This window comes from Grammomys surdaster, unplaced genomic scaffold (genome assembly GCF_004785775.1).
Source record: "Grammomys surdaster isolate TR1022 unplaced genomic scaffold, NIH_TR_1.0 126546, whole genome shotgun sequence".
Classification (NCBI taxonomy): domain Eukaryota; kingdom Metazoa; phylum Chordata; class Mammalia; order Rodentia; family Muridae; genus Grammomys; species Grammomys surdaster.
In genome coordinates, this window is record NW_021621338.1 from 9,369,092 (window position 1) to 9,385,266 (window position 16,175).

The window sequence follows — 16,175 nt, forward strand, 5'->3', positions numbered from 1 at the left end:
GCAGAGAACTTCTCCTGGGGTTTCTGCTGGCCTTGGTTGCTCTTGCTAACTCGTGCTGATTCAGTGGTGGCTTTGCTGTTTCTGCTAGTTTGTGCCACCACTACCAATTTGTGTTTGCTATCCTGACACAACTGAATTGGACTGCTGGTTTCCTGACAATTGGAGATTGAAATCACCCCAAGGAACTACTTCTAAACAGCATATATCAGAGCCTTTTGGTTTCTTCTGGATCGACTTGGTGTTACTGATTCATGAATGGTGTTTGCCAGTGGATCATGTTGCTGCTACAAATTCATGTGAACTGAAATGCTGATATCCTTATAACACAGATTGGAATTTGCTTCAAAGAACTATTTCTAAACAGGTCCACTTCTCCTGTATCCTAATAACCTTTCTTTTCCACTACCTCTGTTGGATGGCAATGGACTAGATGGGAGGGTAAAGCATTTAAGCACCCCTTATTAAAAATAGGTTTTGAAAAAATCAACTCTTACATGGTTTGCTCTATTCCTGGATTCAAAAATTTAAAACACTAATAGGAGTTTCCACTTTACAACAGCATCGGGGAATCTATTAACGCTACTGGTGGTGATAAAAACGATCTTCCTTTAAATGGTCAGAAGCTTCCGAGCTATGCTATCTTTGAATAATATTCTGTTCCCTCTGTTGCTTCCTCAAATGAGTTCCCATAAGTAATTAATATTTGGTAGTCCTCTGTTATAACAGGAATGCTGCTGCATTAAAACTCAGGCATTTGTATTTGAACTTGTAATTTAACAGTCAGTATCTATGCTTGAATTGTGAGTGTAACTGTGTGATAGAAACCAGGAGTCTTTGTGGGTAAGGCCACATTTTCTCCATATAAGTTTGAACCCAACCATGAATCCATTGAAACTCAAGGCTATTTCTCCAGACAGCCTGGCTTATGAGGATGTCCACAGAGCCCTATCAAGGCTGCTTTCCAATATCCTATGCAACCTGACAATGGACCTGTGATCCAATCTGGACCAGAGAAGGTATACATGATAAAAAAATGAACATTGTCTTAACCAGCCAATCATTTCACTTGTTTTGAATGTTTAGTTTGCACAATGTAGAATCACCTGGTAAGAGAGTCTTTGTTGGGGAATTGTCTAGATGAAGTTTACCTGTGAGCATGTTGATAGAGAAATATATAGATTGCCTTAATTGACATGGAAGCCTTAGCTCACTGTAGTAAGCACCTTTCCATAGAATTGGGGTCCTAGACTAGATTGGAGGAGAAAGCTGAGAACTAACAAGCATTCAGCATGAGTGCATCTCTTTTGTCTCTGTAACTCACTGTGGGTGTGATGTCTCAAGCTCCTGCTACTGTTACTTCCTCACATTGATGCACTGAAACCTGAAATTGTGAGCTAAAATTCTTCTCCCCTAAGTTGCTTTTTGTGTGGGTATTTTATCATTGTGACTGAAATTCAACAAAAATATCAGTTGTTGGCCAGCTGACCAATAAATCTCTTACAGTATACCTTAGTGTGTGCAAGGAATTAGCAGTCTTTTCTTCCTCAAACATAAAATAAAACTCTATTATTATGAATTTGACTATAAAAACAATTTATACTCCTTTGTTCGGAACTTGAGATCTTATTTCATGTTCTACAAACAATCATTAAATATTCTTTTTTTTCTTCATTCACTTCCTTCATGAATATCGTCTTATATCCATGTTGGCCAAATTTTAACTTGCCTTTTAAAAGCAATTTACTAACCTTCTCAGGTCACATAGCAATTCATGCTTATTTTAAGATGATGCTAAAACAATTTAACAAATTACAACATCGCAGCCTTTAATAAGAAGTGTTTGTATAATACAATGTATATTTATATGAATATTAAAATATTTTATTCAATAAAAATTCTCATCAAGAAAATACAACCATTTGAATGCATTAAATATAATTAGTGACATTTCAAAAGCTATCTGCAGGACTTTAACAGGAATTTGTAGTATATTAGAAACCAGTATGGTACAACATCAAGTTACATAATTTTTAATATGAGCGTTAAAAAATAAAAACATAGAAAGGGTGAGGAAATTGAATTTTCATGATTTAGAAATGAAAAGAACTGTAAGCTATTATTTCCGATGGAAGGAGAAGAAGCTTTTAAATGTATAAAGGTTTCTTTTGGCAAAACCACTTTCCAAGTGACAGAAAATTCAATCACACATACAAGTGAATTACTAAGGTGCTCTAGAACATTCCAGAGATGAAAACAGAAACAAGAAAATAAAATTCAGATTTACCTGGAAAGAATAAATATGCTGTGTTTTGAGGACTGGAAAGGTTTTCCTCGGGATTAAAATATGATGGAATCACACAAATGTATATTTATATTAAATTTTTTCTATATACAGGGTTTGTATTAATGTAGTAGATAAATTGAAAAGTTTAGTTGATGTGGGAATTCAGCATCTATGCAGTTTATAAAGGTAGTACTTTAGAATACTGCCAGTCAGTAAGCACACAATTCCATTGTATCCTATGCCTAAGTTCTTCAAGAAGCATAAAGGTACAAGGGTAATTTTACATCTTTAAGAGACAGCAAATTGTTATGTTTTAGCTCTGCAATATTTATATTTTATTAGCAAAATACAATCAAAATGTTGCCATGTTTAAATAAACATTAGATCTTTAAAGTAAAAGGTAATCAAAACTATTATTTAAAAAATTAACTCTAGGGTTGCAAGATTGCTCAGAAGGTAAAGGTGATTGCCTAAGGATATCAACTCGATCCTTAGGACCCACATGTTTGAAGTGGAGATGGACTCTGACTTCACATGCAGGTTATGATAAACTCATGCTCATACACGTACATGTATAGATAGGTAAACAAATATAATAGCAATCATTTAAAATTAATCCTATATGGTGAATTTACATTCAACATTGAATATAAAGTAAAGAAAAATGTGTACGTGTAATGAATTCATAGGAGCTTATAAAACACAGAACAAATAAACTAAATTATGAAATTAATGACCATGACATGGACTTGGAACCACAGACTTTTTCAGAAAGTATCCATTGTATAGAGCAATCTTCCAAAAATGGTAAAGTCTCATGCCTTGAAACTACATGTGTGATATAAAATGGAAAAATGGGGTTAGGTTAGCAGATGCAATTAAATTTCCTAGTCAGCTTAATTAAAAGTTGGGCAACTATCCTGAATTTTTAGGCTGTCCTAGTATGATGTGTCAATATGCAGGGGTTAGGCAGAAGAATCAAAGTGATTGAGCAAAGTATTGAACATCCCTCTGTTATAGAGAAGTAGAGGCCCACCATCCTTAATGAACTCAAACCAGAAGAAACTGTATTCATTCTTCTCCAGAGTCATTTGTAGTAACAAAGCTTATCAACACCCTGATAACATGCAGAGAGACCCTTTTTAGACTTCTTGCCTCCAGAACAATAAGGTGACATATTTGTGTTCTTCCCAGCCATAGCATAAATAGACAACTAGTAGACATACTGTCTAAAAATGGGTCAAGCCTGCTATGGCTAATGATGACCCAGACCTGTGAGCCCAAATACTATAGTAGCTTGGGTATCTGCCTTTGCCCACATGCCATAGAGCTCCCAAAGGAAAATCATGAGCAAGTAGTCAGCTTTCCCAGATAAACACACATGAGGGCCTAGAAACACTATTAGCAATGTAAACACTATTAGCAACCTAGAAACACTATTAGCAATCTAAATGGCTGTTGTCTTTTTAAAAGAAAATAAAATTATATTTGAAAATTCTCTCTTATGGAAGACTGGTGAAAATGTAACACCTATAAGCCAGACAGTATATCCTTGTCAGACTCTGTAATTACTAGAAATATAGGTTTGGACCTCCCAGCCACTGGAACCAATAAGGTTGTATTCATTATAAAATATCCAAGTGCACTAGAACAGGTCTATGGAGTTCAAATGTACCAGGACAGGTCTAGGTAACCACTCTTTTTTCAAGACAACAGAAGGAATATTTTAATTGCAAGAAAATAGTTGAGTTGCATGAGCTAAGAAATCATTAAATAAAAAAGAACTGTTTGCCTGATAGAAGAAATGAACCATTTGTAAAGGTCATATGTATTTCATGTGGCTGATCACTGCCTATAGTGTTCTCAGCAGATGAAATTCTTCATACAGTCTGTATATGTTGCACTGGCAATGTCATGTAATGACAATTTTGACACTTTGGTTTCTAATACAGGGTGTTTCCAAAACCCATCTCCACCCAATCTAAAAGAGGGGGCTTCTGCCCAAGACCAAGCAGAGAGGGGCCACCCAGGACCCCCTCTGTCAGGCGATCTGAATTCTTGCTTAGGCTGCGAGGCTAAGCACTGCAAGGGAATATAAATAAATGATAAAAATATCTATCTGGGTTCCCTGAGGGACAAGCCTGACTGCATAGGGGTTGATGTCAAAAGTATCCCCTCTCCAGGAAAAAGACATCGGGACGGGTATGGCCCTCATGCCTCACTGGACAACGACAGGGGGACTGGAGCCATTACAAGGTCCCCTTCAAATACTGGAGGTCAGGCCTCTATCCCCGCCTTCTCAAGTTTAGAATTGCCACAGCCCTTCTATACTTAGAGAAGGGAGGAGATGTCAGGGGCAGCCCTGCTTACCCACTGAAGGCCTAAAATCAGCCATAGGCCTAAAATCAGCAATAGGCCTGTCATACATGTATACTAACACCAAGTCTTGGGTCTCAGTGGAAAAACATCATAACAGAGGGCTATAAGCTAATGTAAACAGGCAGCTTTTGTGGAAATTTACAAGCCTGAGTAGTCATAGACCTTGTAAATAGGTAGCCTGGGCAGACAATACCAACTTAGATAAGGACAAGCGAGTCATAGGCAGAGTCATAGTGACTTGTCCCCTGAACCTTCACCCAGCCGATACCCGTTTCTGATGATATCTGTATTCCTCCTGATCACCCACACTCCAGTGTCATTCCCTTTCCCACATCCTGCCTTTCTGTGTTTATAACCCCTGTGTGAATGAATTACGATTTGAGAAAAAATAAATTATTAAAAAAACATAAAAAAACACAGAAAGAAGGAGAGAGGGAGAGGGAGAGGGAGAGGGAGAGGGAGAGGGAGAGGGAGAGGGATCCTACAGCACTGAGATGGAACTGGGAACCTGTTGATATTGAGAAAAGGGTTTGAAGTTAAAGGCTTAGTCTTGGAATATGAGCTGTCTTATTTCTGAGATGTAATCTATTGAAATATTCACTGGCCCTCAATTTGACAAAGCATATGATATACATTAACTATTCTTAAGTATTCTTAAGCTACTAAAAACAAAACACTAAACTTCAAGTATATCTAACTGTACATGCAATTTTTCTATAGTAAAACCCAAACACAGTATGGTAGGCTCCCAAGTTATTGAATACATGTAGTTAAATGTGTTTTTTTGGGCATGGGTATTCTTAGTTGCTGGGAGAAAAAAAACCTAAAACTAGAACCATATAATGAGTTTTGTAGTGATTAAGTGGTTCACTCACATCTGAATTAAATCTCAACTGGCAAATGTTGCATGAGATGATTTGCTTTTTCCGATGAGGAAGAGGAACCCCGAATGTATGGTTTATTACAGCTTTCTGAATAGGGTCCATCTGTAAGAATAAAAAAAAAAAAACAGAGAGATAAAGCTTGTCAGTTTCACTGAACGCTCCATATTTCATTAAGTCTGCACAACTATTGCTTATGTTTGTTGCTTTTAAACAATACATTTACTCTATGAAAAGGCATTTCTTCTTTCTTTGAATATAGATAGCAATAAACCCAAAGATGATAAGAAGATGATAAATGTTTTCATAGTGTCTGTAAACTTAGTGGTTTTTCCCAATTAGGACAAACCCTTATTACAGTTTGATAATATTCATGTATAATTAAAGGTTTATGGTAAATCAAATTCTTACTAGTGTGGGCAGCCTAACATTGAAATGGGTTTATATCATTCTTAGAACCTGGACTTCCAACCACCTGATCAACAATCAAAATTAACTATGCAACATTACTCAATTTTATCCTATATTTAGTGTCAATTAGACTTGAAAAGTACAGCATTCAAATACCTAATGTCAATCTTCTATGGATGCCTATGAGTGAAATCAAACAGTCTAGGTAAAATTTCAGCTATCTCCATCCCATTTATATAAGGATCAACACTAAGCTTAATGTCACAAGTTCTGTTAAGTGTAATATCCCTTCACGAAGCACTGTCCTAGTTGGAATGAGGTTTAACAATGATGACTCAAAAAATTATTGAACATCATTCTGTTCATAGTTATAAACAGTGACATTGAAAAGTATGTGAAAGGAGAAAGCTATCATGAACCTCATACTTTGATAAAAAATGTTGGTATTATATTGGACTTTAATTTTTTCAATGTTATGTACATGTGCACACACAGATAACACAGGTGGGCCTTAAACTTAATATGTCTCAGACTAATCTCAAACACATAATCCATTAAATTAGCTTTCTTCATGATGGGGCTGTAGATGTGCAACACCACATTTAGCTAGAAACATCTGACACATATTCTTAGACATAGCTAAATACATAATGGTGGCTTGAGATAGCTTTAAAATGATTTGGCACAGTGAAGAATATGTCTAAAAAATGGTTCCGGGCTGGGGCAGACAAGTAACCAGTCTGCTCACATGAAGACACCATATCCTGAACCTTCCTAGGTAGAAGAGCAGCTGAGCAGTGATGGAACCACTGTACTCCGAGAAACTGAGGAACTACTGTACTCAGAGCAGCAGGGTTACAGGATCCAAGAGGAAGCCTAAGTCCCAGGAGCTCTTCCACCAAGGAGTTTAGGATCACAGGATCACAGAGATATCTGGACTCTGAGGAGTTCTGACATAAGCAAGATAACTGGAAAGACACTCTCCAGCCAGAGACAGTGAGTGCAGGTAGCACTACAGTTAACCAGATGGCAAAAGGCAAGCACAAGAATATAACAACAGAAACTGAAGTTATCTGGCATTATCAAAACCCAGTTCTCTTACCATAGCAAGTCCTGGACACCTCATCAGACTGGGAAAGCAGGACTCAGATTTAAAATCACTTCTCATGAGGATGATAGAGGACTTTAAGAGGAACATAAACAACTCCCTTAAAGAAGTACAGGAGAACACAGGTAAACAGGTAGAAGCCCTTAAAGAGGAAAGATAAAAATCCCTTAAAGAATTGTAAGAAAACACAACAAAACAGGTAAAGGAATTAAACAAAACCATCCAAGATCTAAAAATGGAAGTAGAAATGACAAAGAAATCTCAAAGGGAGACTGCCCTGGAGATAGAAAACCTTTTTAAGAAATCAGGAGTCTTAGAGGCAAGCATCACCAACAGAATACAAGAGATCGGTGGGAGAATCTCATGTGCAGAAGACACCATGAAAAACATTGACACAACTGTCAAAGAAAATGCAAAATGCAAAAATCGTTTAACCCAAAACATCCAGGAAATCCAGGACCAAACCTAAGGATAATAGGTATAGATGAGAGTGAAGATTCCCAACTTAAAGGACCAGTAAATATCTTCAACAAAATTGAAGAAGAAAACCTTCCTAACCTAAAGAAAGAGATGCCCATGAACATACAAGAAGCCTACAGAACTCCAAAAAAAAAAAAAAAAATAGACCAGAAAAGAAATAGCACCCCTCAAATAATAATCAAAACATCGAATGCACAAAACAAAAAAAATTACTAAAAGCAGTAAGGGGGAGAGGACAAGTAATATATAAAGGCATACCTATAAGAATTACACCAGTCTTCTCACCAGAGACTATAAAAGCCAGAAGATCCTGGACTGATATCATACAGACACTAAGAGAACACAAATGCCAGGCCAGAATACTATACCCAGGAAAACTATCAATCACTATAGATGGAGAAACCAAGATACTCTATGAATAGCCAAATTTACACAATATCTTCCCACAAATCCAGCCCTACAATGGATAATATATGGAAAACTCCAAAACAAGAGAAACTACAACACAGAAAAAGCAAGGAAGTAATCGTCCAACAAACTCATAAGAAGATGCATAAACATAATTACACCTCTAATAAAAAAATAACAGGAAGAAACAATCACTTTTCATTAATATCTCTTAACATCAATGGACTCAATTCCCCAATTAAAAAAAAAAAAGCAGACTAACAGACTGGATACATAAACAGGAACCAGAAGTTTGCTGCATTCAGGAAACACACTTCAGTGACAAAGACAGACACTACAACCTCAGAGTAAATGGCTGGAAAACAATTTTCCAAGCAAATGGTTCCAAGACAAGCTGGCATAGTCATTCTAATTTTGAATAAAATCAACTTTCAACCAAAAAGTTATCAAAAAAGATAAGGAATGACACTTCATACTCGTTGTCAAAGGAAAAATCTACCAAGATGAACTCTTGATTCAGAATATCTATACTACAAATGAAAGGGTATCCACATTCATAAAAGAAACTTTACTAAAACTCAGAGCACACATTGTACCTCACACAATAACAGTGAGGGATTTCAACATCCCACTCTCAGCAATGGACAGATCATGGAAACAGAAACTAAACAGAAACACAGTGGAATTAACGGAAGTTTTGAACCAAATAGATTTAACAGATATCTATAGAATATTTCATCCTAAAACAAAAGAATATACCTTTTTCTCAACACCTCATGGTACCTTCTCCAAAATAGACCATATAATTGGTCAAAAAGCAGGCCTCAACAAATACAAAAATATTGAAATAATCCCTTACATCCTTTCAGATAACCATGGACTAAGGCTGGTCTTCAATACTAGCAAAAACAATGGAAAGCCCACATATATGTGGAAATTGAACAACTCTCTACTCAATGATGACTTGGTCAAGGAAGAAATAAAGAAAGAAATTAAAGACTTTTTAGAATTTAATGAAAATTAAGGCTCATAATACCAAAACTTATGGGACACAATGAAAGCAGCTCTAAGGGGAAACTCATAGCTCTAAGTGTCTATAAAAAGAAACTGGAGAGAGAATACACTAGCAACTTGACAGCATACCTGAAAGCTTTAGAACAAAAAGAAGCAAAAACACTCAAGAGGAGTATACAGCAGGAAACAATCAAAGACACGGCTGAAATCAACAAAGTAGAAACAGAAAAAACTATACAAGGATCAAGAAAACCAGGAGCTGGTTCTTTGAGAAAATCAACAAGATAGATAAACACTTAGCCAGACTAACCAGATGACACAGAGAAAGTATCCAAATTAATAAAATTAGAACTGAAAAGGGAAACATAACAACAGAAACTGAGGAAATTCAAAAAATCATCAGATCCTTCTACAAAAGCTTATACTCAATAAAACTGGAAAATCTGGATGAAATGAACAATTTTCTTGCCAAATACCAGGTTACAAAGTTAAATCAAGATCAGATAAACCATCTAAACAGTCCAATACCACTAAAGAAATAGCAGCAGTCATTGAAAGTCTCCCCACCAAAAAAAGCCTAGGACCAGATGGCTTTAGTACAGAATTCTATCAGACCTTCAAGGAAGACCTAATACCAGTTCTCTGAAAACTATTCTACAAAATACATACAGAAGAAACACTACTCAATTTTTTTCTATGAAGCCACAATCACTCTCATACCTAAACCTAACAAAGACCCAACAGAGAAAGAAACTTCATACCAATCTCCCTTATGAATATCAATGCAAAAAAATACTCAATAAAATTCTTGCAAACCGAATCCAAAACACACCAACACAATCATCCATCATGATCAAGTAGGCTTTATCCCAGGAATGCAGGGATGGTTCAATATTCGGAAATCCATCAATGTAATCCACTATATAAACAAAGTCAAAGGAAAAAACACATGTTGATCTATCAAGATGCTGAGAAAGCATTTCACAAAATTCAACATCCCTTCATGGTAAAAGTCTTGGAAAGATCAGGAATTCAAGGCTCATACCTAAACATAGTAAAATCAACACACAGCAAACAAGTAGCCTACATCAGACTAAATGGAGAGAAACTTGAAGTAATCCCACTAAAATCAGGGACTAGACAAGGCTGTCCACTCTCTCCTTACCTACTCAATACAGTAATGGAGGTCCAAGCTAGAACAATTACACAACAAAAAAGAAGTCAAAGGGATAAAAAATAGGAAAGGAAGAAGTCAAAATATCACTATTTGCAGATGATATGATAGTATACTTAAGTGACCCCAAAACTTCCACCAGAGAACTCCTGAAACCTGATTAAAAAAAAAACTTCAGCAAAATGAATAGTTATAAAATCAACTCAAACAAATCAGTAGCCTTCCTCTATGTGAAAGAGAAACAAGCTGAAAAAGAAATTAGGGAAATGACACCCTTCACAATAGTTACAAATAATATAAAATACCTTGGTGTGAATCAAACCAAGCAAGTGAAAGATCTGTATGACAAGAACTTCAAGTCTCTGAAGAAAGAAGTCGAAGAAGAAATCAGAAGATGGAAAGATCTCCCATGCTCATGGATTGGCTGGATTAATATAGTAAAAATGGCCATATTGCCGAAAACAATCTACAGATTCAATGCAATCCCCATTAAAATTCCAACTCAATTCTTCACAGAGTTAGAAAGAGAAATTCTCAAATCCCTTTAGAATAATAAAAAAACCAGGATAGCAAAAACTATTCTCACCAATAAAAGAATTTCTGGAGAAATCACCATCCCTGACCTCAAGCTGTACTACAGAGCAATAGCAATAAAAACTGCATGGTATTAATACAGAAACAGGCAGAAAGATCAATGGAATAGGATTGAAGACTCAGAAATGAACCCACAAACCTATGGTCACTTGACATAGGTTGACATATGGTCACTGAGCTAAAACTGTTCAGTGGAAAAAGGACCACATTTTCAACAAATGGTGCTGGATCAACTGGAGGGCAACATGTAGAAGAATGCAAATCAATCCATTCTTATCTCCTTGTACAAAGCTCAAGTCTAAGTAGATAAAGGACCTTCACATAAAACCAGATACACTGAAACTAATACAAGAGAAGGTTGGGAAGAACCTTGGGTACTTGGGCACAGGGGAAAAGTACCTGAACAGAACACCAGTGGCTTATGCACTAAGATCAAGAATTGACAAATGGGACCTCATAAAATTGCAAAGTTTCTGTAAGGCAAAGGACACTGTCAATAGGACAAAATGGCAACCAACAGACTGGGAAAAGATCTTTACCAATACCATATCCAATAGAGGGCTTAAATCCAATATATACAAAGAACTCAAGAAATTAGACTCCAGACAATCAAATAATCCTATTAAAAATGGGGTACAGAGCTAAACAAAAAATTCTCAACTGAGGGGACTTGAATGGCCAAAAAGTACCTAAAGAAATGTTCTGCATCCTTAGTTATCAGGGTAAATCAAAACAACCCTGAGATTCCACCTCATACCAGTTAGAATGGCTAAGATCAAAAACTCAGGTGATAAAAAAAATGCTGGCGAGAATGTGGAGAAAGAGGAACACTCCTCCATTGTGGTGGGATTGCAAGCAGGTACAACCACTCTGGAAATCAGTCTGGTGGTTCCTAAGAAAAATGGACATAGCATTACCTAAGGATCCAGCTATACTTGTCCTGTGAATATGCCCAGAAGATGCTCCAACGTATAAGAAAGATATATGCTCCATTATGTTCATATCAGCCTTATTTATAATATCCAGAAGCTGGAAAGAACCCAAATGTCCTTCAACAGAGGAATGGATACAAAAAAAATGTGGTACATTTACACAGTAGAGTATTAGCTATTAAAAACAATGTATTTGAGAAATTTGTACATAAATGGATGGAACTAGAAAATATCATTCTGAGTGAGGTAAGCCAATCACAAAAGAACACACATGGTATTCACTCACTGTTTATTGGATATTAGCCTAGAACCTTGAAATGCCCAAGATGCAACCCACAGGCCACATGAAGCTCATAAAGAAGGAAGACCAAGTAGGGGAGCTTCAGTCTGTCTTAGAAGGAGTAACAAAATACTCATGGGAGCAAATATAGAGACAAAGTGTGGGACAGAAACAGAAGGATGGGCCTTCTGGAGACCATTCTGCCTGGGTATCCATCCCATGTGCAGTCACCAAAGGTAGAAGCTAATGTGGATGTCAGGAAGTGCACGCTGACCGGAGCCTGATAAAGCTCTTTCCTTAGAGGTCTGCCAGATCTGGCGTATTCAGAGGCAGAAGCTCACAGCTGACCATTGAACTGATCAAGGAGTTCCCAATGGAGGGCTTAGAGAGGAGCTAAAGGAGCTGAAATGTTTGTGGCCCCACGAGGAGAGCAACAGTACCAAACAACTAGAGCTCCCAGGGTCTAAACCTCCAGCCTGGAACCACATAGAGAGGGACTCATGGCTCCAGCTTTAAATGTAGGGGAGGATGGCCTTGTTGGGCATAGGTTGGAGAGGAGATCCTTGGTCCCATGAAAGCTGGACACTGAATGTGGAGTAATTCAAAAGTGGGGAGATGGGAATGGGTGGGTGGGTGGGACACATCCTCATAGAAGCAGGAGGAGGGGAGATGGGATAGGAGGTTCCTAGGTGGGGGGGGGGATGGGGTAAAGGTTAACATCTGAAATGTAAAAAAAAAAACCCAATATAAAAAAAGACAAAAAAAGAAAAAAGAAATGATTCCTAATGTTTAGTTTGTTACATATGATGGTTCAGTAATTCTCCTAATCAAAAAAATAGATAGATTTAGAAGCCAGTTAGCTGGTCCTGGTCCTATCTATAAGCCGGTACATTAGAGAAATTCTACGTCTCTGACATTCAAAATTCCTCAACTGCTTGTCAAATCTAGCCTTTAAGATGCGCATTAAAAATGGAACTCAGTGTTTTCTAAATGTCTTCTAGGTGCTACCCTTCAGCTTGGTGTTTTGTCAAAAATTTACAGCAATCAAAGGAAGTCATGAGCATGATCAAATTCATCTTCTGCCTTCCTCTCAGTTGATAATCTCAGTGGGAGATGGAGTGCACATCTGTAATGGTCAGAACTCATGTGTCTGAGTCAGGATAATCAAAGCTTTGAGGACACTTTGGACTACACAGTGAGACCATGTCTCAAAAAATACAAATCAAAATAAGCTATATGACATATTTTTTTCTAACTTCCGGATGGAGACTAGGTTATCCCAGTGATCTTTATGTTCAGTTTTAAGTATTAATAAATTACAGGCTTCCCTCTTCCTACTTACTGCTCAGTCTTACCACGTTGTCGTTTAAAAATCCATTCTTGGGTGCTATTTACATACAAGACTCACCAATACTGTGAGGCATAGAAGCAACTGCCCAACTTTCTGTCACTACATTTTAATTTTACGTGGTATACATTGAAGAGGGAGCTTTGTACATATCAAGAAAGTGTTCGTGTCATCAAATTTTTGGCATTTCCCCAAGTTCATATAAATAGTACTTCACAACAGGAGGTTATGGTGATTTCTAAGGTTCTTACAGGTCACCACAGTATCACATATATTCACAGGCTTATCTTCTTTATAACTGATTAGTGTTTCTTCTAATGGCTACATCATAATGCTTTCCTGCATTAACCCAATGGCATACATTTATAGCAATTGCAGCACAGACTACATACATTAGTCTTTAGTCTTAAAATTTTTAAATCATTCTTAAATTCAATTCAGTTTCTATACTTCTCAAGAGAAAATAATAAAAAATGATAGACCCTTTCCTTCACTTGGGCTTTCTACAGGACAGTGGTGGGAAAGGAAGAGGTCTGTTGTAGAATTCTTCTCCATATGTTCTGCCATGTTTTGCATTCAAGGCAGGTTTTTATCACTTCCTCAGGTCCCACTCATTCTTATTTCCACAGGAACATAAAAGACCAATACACCAAGTTAGAGAGCTCAGAGGCCACACAGACAGCTCAGTCTGCTTCCTGCGGTTAGCCTTACATGTTTTAAAAATGTCATTGCATGAATATACAGCACAAATACAAAATTATTTTCCCTGCACCCTTCATGTGAAAGTCAGAATGAGTCTGCTAATTCAGAGAACTGGGTCTTATGGAACTTGGTTGCAAGTATTCAGTGCACACACACACACAAAAAAGACGCATGTTTCTCGGCACAGAAAGTGAATTATCTTCGTGACCCATTATCCTTTAATAAATAATGATTAAGGGACACTACAGTTCTCCTATAATGATACTTTAAAATATAAGCACCCTGTAAATTTATATCAAATTGTGCTCCACAAATATACAGCACTGGTTTTATCACATAGTGGTGAGAAGGGTATTACAGTGTTTCTATAACACTGGCGGAGGGATGTCTACATTTAATCCAGATTTTTTTATGGAAGCTAGTTCAGATCCAGATACTGCGGTCAAATTCAACATGTTGTCAGATTGTTTTGTCTGAATTGATTGATGCTCAGATAACTGTCACTAAAACATCAGATTCTAAAATGCAAAGTGACATATTCTTAAGCGTGTATTTTTATTTCCCTATATACTTTGTAAGGTTGGGAAAAATATAAACTGAAGTGTATCTTATAGTTGGATGCCATAAATTATATGTGACATCATCAAAAACTCTTATAATTTCAGGAATCTAGACACACAAAATTACTAAAATCTAACAATTTTAACAGTGAAAATTAATAGTAATGTCCTATATTTAAAAAGCATACATTAAGTCATTTTGAAGGGCAGAGTCTGAATAATAGCTTGTTCTAATGCTAAATATTTAACTAAGTGACATATGACATAATGTGCACTAAAGCTAGAACCTATTATCAGACCTGTGGACTGTCACATAGCCACCTTTTCCATTTTCCTAAATTTGTAAATATTTATGATATTTGCTTATCAAGAAGGTCATATATATTTTCATCCCATAAATCAGAGGATGCCATCTGTTAAATGTATCTTACTGGGTATGTATACCATCATCAAAATTCTACAAAATGAAGAATAAAGACAGCCAGCATGGGTAAGATACTTAAAAAGAAGGATTCTTGGGTCAAATGTGCTTTAGAAAAAAATCAGAATCCCAACACAGACATTGAGAGTACACAATGAGATAGCAATATCTGTAATAAGTGTGTTCAAATGATGACTTCTACAACAGTATAAACACAGCTGTGCTCTATTGCTTTCAAATTTCTCATGATTTTCCAATGCAAAGGCACTGTGAGAAAAGAAACTTATCTGGAATGTGTGAATGAAATATTAAGATATCCCTATAAATAAAGGACATAGAACAGACCCTATAACAGAGAAACTTCATGCACAGAGCCTTAGAATTTATCCCAAGGACACAACATGGCACTCAGAGAAAAGGCAAAGAGATGGTAAAATCCACATGGTTATACAGTAGTGTCCTTGTCTTGTTTTTAAAATTTAAAGGGAAACTTTCAAAATTCATTAACTTGGTACCAAACACAAATAAAAGAGAATGGAACTCTAACTATTGCTTTACCTCATCTCTAGAGCAAAATTACATTTCAAACTCAGCCTATGGCCTTATTGGAAGCCAAATGAGCATGTTTTTCTTCATTTCACACTTAAGACACATTGTTTTTCCATTTGTGGCCCAGGTTTTTAATACTTCCTCTCCAGGCTTTGTGTTAAACAGATTTATAAATGAGCATGCCCCAGAAGTTATAGTTTCACGCCTAATTCTCTGTTTATGGCCCCATGCCATTTGAGCTTGGAAGAAGTTTAACACCAAGTTTACATTTCTGCTCTGAAATAACTCCCATGATTTTGTTCTATTATTGTTATGGCTTTTAGATTTTAAATCAAAGAATAAAAGCTTAAATCCCAGGAAGTCTGGAAATGCAAAAAGCTTTGATTTTGGCTGATATTTCTAGCAATCCTGAACAATTTTTCTAAAGCTGATGCTCAGGGACACTTCTTGGGAGATGCAGGTCAAGTATAGGAGATTTTTAGATCTTCAGACATATTGATGCTTGAAGCAAGACACCTTTCAATATGTGGTTTAAATTCGAGGCATCTAAATCCTTCAATCTTTGACAAATTTTAAGTATTTATTCACTTACTTATCATGTGTGTGTATGGGTGTTCATGTACACATGCCATAATTATACTTGTGGAGGC

The 16,175-nt window shown here is 36.6% G+C and overlaps 1 protein-coding gene across 1 annotated transcript in view; it reads right to left on the bottom strand.

Annotated features, from left to right (window-relative positions):
* The window catches only part of Znf385d (zinc finger protein 385D), a 315,456-nt gene that overhangs the window by 125,150 nt on the left and 174,131 nt on the right, over positions 1-16,175 (bottom strand). The window contains exon 3 of the mRNA XM_028760641.1: positions 5,539-5,649. Within this exon, the coding sequence (XP_028616474.1) occupies positions 5,539-5,649 (111 nt within the window). The remainder of the gene's footprint in view (positions 1-5,538; positions 5,650-16,175) is intronic.